General features: G+C 34.2%; 1 protein-coding gene across 1 annotated transcript; it reads left to right on the top strand.

Annotated features, from left to right (window-relative positions):
- The first annotated feature begins 296 nt into the window (after window positions 1-296).
- LOC110705114 (phospholipase D alpha 1-like) lies at window positions 297-5,169 on the top strand. Its single transcript, XM_021882956.1, has 5 exons — window positions 297-586; window positions 670-791; window positions 1,777-3,721; window positions 4,087-4,563; window positions 4,771-5,169. Exons 2-4 carry the CDS (start codon window positions 693-695, stop codon window positions 4,521-4,523), a joined length of 2,481 nt encoding a protein of 826 aa, XP_021738648.1. The 5' UTR covers window positions 297-586; window positions 670-692; the 3' UTR covers window positions 4,524-4,563; window positions 4,771-5,169.
- Window positions 5,170-6,591: the final 1,422 nt, after the last annotated feature.

Below are 6,591 nucleotides of genomic sequence, written 5' to 3'. Positions count from 1 at the left end.
AGGACTTAGGACTAAGATCATATCTATAATAGATCACGGCAATTTTTTTATTGTCCTAATTTTGGGTTCGGTATATTTCAAATTCAAATTTAATCTAAATAGTATTAGAGTTTGGATCGGTACTAGTTGGGTTTGCATATAAACATTTCAGGTGAAACAAGTTTTGGATTTTGGTTCGAACAAACATTCATAAGTTAAGTCAGGTGGGCTACAATTTTAATTCAGATTAGGTCGATTTTTGACAACTTTATTACGAGTCTACCGCGGTCCGCAGCTATGAAGCCTTTCATGTTTTATATTTTGGAGTACCAAATCTGGTTTAATCTTTGCCCAACTGCGATAAAAGAAAACTTGGAAGGAGAGTTGAGAACAAATTTTCTTTATACCCTGAGAATCTTGCGAACGAGGAAAGAATGAAGAATCATCTCAAGATATCCATTGCTTTACACAAACTTGGCTTATTCATGGAGATTTCCTGCAAAAAAATCCACCTGATTTATACTATTCAAATCTACCAAATTTTCTGGGCGTTAAACTTTTCTGCAATTTCAACTGTTCATGAGTTTCAATTCCCTTTTGAGAAAAGGTTGCTAAATAGATTTTAGCGTTTACAACTTTCTGGGTTTTTCTTGTTGGGGTGATTAATTTGATCATTTCTTGAATTTGCAGGGTTTTATTGATTTTGCTGAGGAATGAATCGAAGGACCACATTGCTTCATGGGGTGCTTTATGCCCAAATACATGAAATTGATAAGCTGCATTTGGGTTGTGGGTTAACCCTTTTGAAACAGGTTAGTTAATCAGCTAGCTATTCTACGTTGTTACAACCTTGCTTCGATTTTAGTTGTCACAGTAGTTTATGCTATGGTACACTATTGAACCATTCCGAACTAAGATAGTAGTTGATTGCTTGAAGAATAATAGGTTTACCCTCTTTATAATTTCTATCCTAGTTTTAACCTCTATGACATAGTTTTTAAGGAGGGACACGTGGTCTCTAAATTTCTTGCAAATTATTTTGTTACTCCGTATTAAATATTGTACAAGTATTTGTATAGATGAATGGAATTTAAATGAACTACGTATCTAATTTGTCTTGTAAACCCTGTAATTAATCCTTACGAAAGTTGATTAGGGGAGGCTTAAGTGGGCTAATTTGGTGGGATTGCTTATTCAAGGACAAAAAGGCTTACTCCGTATGATATATTATCTCAAATAACAAAGCAGTATCCCTGTTTTTCCAGGGTTTTCTAAAACCAACCTAAATCATTTAAAATGTCCTTGATATGGGATTTATGGAAGTCCATTTGTTATGGTTAATCATCCTCGGCCCCTCGGGCAATAATGTACTATGGTTAACATATCAGAGAACTATGGGAGTGCGAATTACCTACGCCCTTCTTGGTAAACAACTTCCATAGCTTTGGAGGAATTATGTTACATAGAGGACCTTAAATTTTGTGATAAGATGTAAAAAAAATAAAAAATGTAATTCCATTTTTAATGAGTTTTCAAGCTACTTTGCCTAAGACGAAACATAATACCAAGTTATGAGGTTAAATCATCCATAGTTCTGACCTTATAATTCATTTTCTTTGATCAACATAGCATTGGTGTTTACAAGAATAATGCAAAATAATGAAAATAATTCTTACAATACATATTACTTCGCGTGTAGCACAAACATAGTTTACCATCATGATTCTGCATTTTGTCATGAAATCATCAAAAATGACTTAGCTACCTCTTTTTTATTTTTTGCTTGGAGGAAAATAGAGTATTGATGATCCAAGAAGGGTATGGAGAACATTATTGTACAGAATCAAAGGATATTGCGCGTGCAGTCCTCAGCTTGCAGGTTTCAGACTGTATGCCACAATTGATCTGGATAAAGCAAGAGTTGCACGGACAAAAATCATTACTACACCTTCAAGGCCTCGTTGGTCTCAACCCTTCCGTGTCTATTGTGCTCATGAGGTGTCGAATATTATATTCACTGTCAAGGACGAAAATCCTGTTAGTGCAACTCTAATTGGAAGAGCTTATTTACCTGTTAGAGAAGTCATTTCAGGTCGTCCAGTAGACAGATGGCTTGAAATATTCGATGAGAGTGGCAACTCCATACGATCACAAATTCATGTCAGTGTACAGTTTTTGGATGTAACTCGAGATCCAAACTGGTCTCAGGGTATCCAAAGTCCACATTATGGAGGAGTCCCTTCCTCATTCTTCAGACAGAGACAAGGTTGCAAAGTCTCTCTCTATCAAGATGCACATGTGTCTGACAATTTTACTCCTTCCATAATGCTTCATGGAGGTAAGAATTATGAGTCACGGCGGTGCTGGGAAGATATATTTGATGCTATTGTTAATGCAAAATACCTGATTTACATAGCTGGCTGGTCTGTTAACACAAAGATCACCTTAATAAGGGATCCTCGTAGGCAAAAGGCGGGAGGGGATCTTCCTCATCTTTCTTTAGGAGAACTTCTCAAGGAGAAAGCTAAAGAGAGAGACATGAGAGTTCTCATACTTGTTTGGGATGATATAACTTCAGAGCCGTATAATAGGCAAGGATTAATGGGAACCCATGATGAAGACACCTTTGCTTACTTTCTGAACACAAATGTAAGGTGTATTAAGTGTCCCCGGAGGGCTGGCCAAGGATTAAGCACGATACGGGGTGTTCAGGTTGATGCTATGCTTACACACCATCAGAAAACAGTAGTGGTTGACTGTGAGAGCCCTGGATCACTAAAGAGGATAATTGTGAGTTTCTTAGGAGGTATTGATCTTTGTGATGGAAGATATGATACACAAGATCATTCTCTTTTTAGGACATTAAAAACAATTCACAAGGATGATTTCCATCAGCCTAATTTTCCAGGAGCTTCAATACAAAAAGGTGGTCCGAGGGAACCATGGCATGATATCCATTGCCGGCTAGAAGGACCTGTCGCATGGGATGTGCTATATAACTTTGAGCAAAGATGGACTAAGCAAAAGGGAAAGCAGTTCCTATATTCGCTAGATGAGCTTAAGGAAAGAATAACCAAACCTTTTGAAGTAATGACAGCAGCAGAAGAACAAGAATCTTGGAATGTTCAGATATTCCGATCCATTGATGGAGGTTCGGTGGTACTTGATGGAGAACCAGGGGTAGGCTTCCCATCAGACCCAAATAAAGCATTTCAGGTTGGTCTTTACTGCGATAGAGGCAGTATCATAGATCGTAGCATTCAAGATGGATACATAAATGCCATCAGACGAGCAAAGAACTTTATATACATTGAAAATCAATACTTTCTTGGAAGTTCGTATGCCTGGAAACCCGAGGAAGATATTGATGCCTTGCATATCATACCGAAAGAGCTGTCACTGAAGATCATCAGCAAGATTGAAGCTGGAGAGAGATTTTCTGTGTATGTTGTAATACCTATGTGGCCTGAAGGAGAGCCTGAAAGTGGTGCTGTCCAGGCAATACTATATTGGCAGAGGAGGACAATGGAAATGATGTATACTGATATTGCCAATGCCATACGACGCATGAATCTCAACGCACACCCAAAAGATTATTTATCGTTTTTCTGTCTTGGTAATCGGGAGGTTTTGAAAACTGGGGAAGATCAACCTGCAGAGAAGCCAGTGCTTGGTACTACATATGACAGAGCTCAACACAATCGACGTTTCATGATATATGTTCATGCTAAAATGATGATAGGTATTTTGTGCTCACCAACAATTATTTTATGGTCTGTTCGGTCTTTTTAATTATTCCTTTCAAAATTTACTTGGTTTACTAATAATTCGTAATCTCTTTTGTTGGAAATTATGTGTTTCCCTTCGTTGATCTCTTTAAGCTGCCTTTTGGAGTAGGGAGGTGTTAAAATGACAAGAAAAGAGAAAAAAAAAAATGAAATGAAAAAGAAGCCAGCAATTTGCCAATAAACAAACGATAAATTGAATGCAATATGGCCTTAGAAAGACAAAGCTCCTAACCTCTACTTTCTAGCCTAACATCTTGGTTAGTCCCTCAATTGCTTGGTTCTTTCAGCAGTAACATTGTTTATATTTATTGCATTTCAGTTGATGATGAATACATCATTATTGGGTCTGCAAATATAAACCAGCGGTCAATGGATGGGGGAAGAGACACGGAGATAGCAATGGGAGCCTACCAGCCGCATCATTTATCTGCAGGGCAGCCAGCAAAGGCGCATATATATGGCTTTAGAATGGCGCTGTGGTATGAGCACATTCACTATATGCATGAATCATTTCTGTATCCCGAGACACTGGAATGCATGCAAGTTGTGAACAGTATTGCTGAAAAATATTGGAAAATATATTCTAGTGAAACTTTCGATCAAGACTTGCCTGGACACCTCCTTCGATATCCCATTGAAGTCACAAGTTTTGGACATATTACCCCGCTTTCTGAAGATGAAAAGTTCTTCCCTGACACCATTGCTCCTGTTCTTGGGACTAAGTCTGATCTGCTACCTCCTATACTTACTACTTAGTAACATTGATATTCCAATACAAGACTTACAAGACAAAAGGGTATGTTAACGCATTTTTCTTTGAACCTGTTGATTGTTGACATTTCAGAAAAATAGTTGTAAATTTGAGTAATCATGAATCGCTTAAAGTGATCTCAGCTCTTTTTTTAGGATCATCCTCATTGGAAGATGCAGCAGTAGAGTATACCCGGTATAAGTCATATCATGTTTCACTGATAATTTTTTCCTCTTTGCTGCACTCTTGCAGAAGCATGTCATTGAGCAGCTGAGCAACTGAGCAACTGAAGCATAAGACTGATATGTTTAAGATCAGAGCTGCAAAATGCGAAGGAAGACCAAAAATTCAGGGATTTTGTTGTTCTGTACATAAACATAGCAATTAGCAAAGGTGAATTAATAATAGCCTAGGCAAGACAATAGAAGAATTGATGTATTTAACCAGAATACATTGTTCATATACATTCTTTTAAGACAGCAACATTACCATTACTTGTATTTCATGTATAATGTAGGGAATTTGCTTCTGGAAACAATCCATTTCATTTGTCATTTGTAAATAATGTAGGGTATTTATTTGCTCTATCTGAAGTACGGAGTATTTCCTAGAAAAAAGCACATCAAATTTGAATTCTTCTAAAATAATATAAATTCCATAATATCATTGACAAATCGAATATAAATTGTTTAAGATAAGTTTTTCAAGGTATGAATGTTACTTAAACTCTTGTGAGTTATGACTGAAAAAAAAAGTTATTTTTGTCAATTTTGTCATCCTTATCTTGAAAGTTAATTAAATAAATAAATATTTATCCCCTATCATCCAAAACATAAGTGATTGTCAAATTGTCGTTAACAATGCTCTAATAACAGGAAACATTGTGTTTGGAGTAAAAAAAAAAAAACCCTACTAGATTTCCTTTTTTTAATAGAAAATTTTCAGTCACTCTCACAATTTCCAACTATAGTTGTAGGATTTGTGACTATTGTGAGAGTGATTGTCTCTAAAACTATGGTTTTTTTTTTTGTTTTTTATGTTAAAAAAGAAACTAATAAAGCTTAGTTAGACTATTGTTTTTACTTTATTATTAACTTGATCTTCTCAAAGGAAAATACTTTGCAGCCACTTCTCTAGTATCGTCATAAAAAATCAATCGATGTTCATATATTCTAACCTTACTCGCTTTCCATATACAAATATATGTCTACTTTAATCCTTTCACACATTCTTATCCTTATTAGGCACTACGTATTCAATTTTCAAAAATTTCCTACAATCATTTTCCAATACACGGTTTTTTCATCTAAGATTTTTTAATTATTTGATTTAGTGTATTTAATAATTTCAGACAAAATTACAAAAGTTTAATATTTTTTTTTTACTATAATTTATAATGAATTTATTAAATATAAATAAATTGTAAATATGATTTTTTTCCGTTATATAAAATCTTTAATGTGAACGGATCGATTTTTAATAATTTAAATCCTAAATCATTATTCATTGTTTTACCATTTATTTCGACAAAATCAATAACCTCGTCCATAACCAACCTACTACATCAATGAATAAATTGAACCGTGAAATGTTAGCCAAACTGAAATTGATATAAATTAAATCTTTACATTTATATAAAATAAATCAATATATTTACCGGAAAAATTGTTGCGATATAAAATCAAATCTATACATTAGAATTTTTTCATCATCTCCAAAAATAACCAAAGCCATCCATATATTAAGTATACAACATCTAATCGTATGTCATTACATAAACAAATAATCGTTAAGTATCCTAAATAAATACAATGTAACTAATAATTATAAATATAAATTTAAACATAAGATTTTAAAATTTACCCAGATATTGATGACCTAAAATTAATACAAAATCACTAACACAAAATTTGCTTGATGGGGTTTTGTATTGATACAAAATTTTATTTTTGTCATATGATTTGTTAGATCTGCATGTAAAAAAACATTTAGTAAATAAAATATAAACATATAATAGTTGAGTATCCCAAATTAATACAATGCAAGTAATAATTAGAAATACTAATTTAAACA

The sequence above is a fragment of the Chenopodium quinoa genome, unplaced genomic scaffold, assembly GCF_001683475.1.
Source record: "Chenopodium quinoa cultivar QQ74 unplaced genomic scaffold, ASM168347v1, whole genome shotgun sequence".
NCBI classification, from domain to species: Eukaryota; Viridiplantae; Streptophyta; class Magnoliopsida; order Caryophyllales; family Amaranthaceae; genus Chenopodium; species Chenopodium quinoa.
This window is presented reverse-complemented; position numbering and strand designations above follow the sequence as displayed.

Bases quoted from the DNA above. Each gene is read 5' to 3' on its own strand.
- LOC110705114 (XM_021882956.1), top strand. From the start codon at position 693: ATGAATCGAAGGACCACATTGCTTCATGGGGTGCTTTATGCCCAAATA. The intron at 792-1,776 runs GTTAGTTAATCA...GGAGGAAAATAG, and splicing joins GGTTAACCCTTTTGAAACAG to AGTATTGATGATCCAAGAAG. The intron at 3,722-4,086 runs GTATTTTGTGCT...ATTGCATTTCAG, and splicing joins TCATGCTAAAATGATGATAG to TTGATGATGAATACATCATT.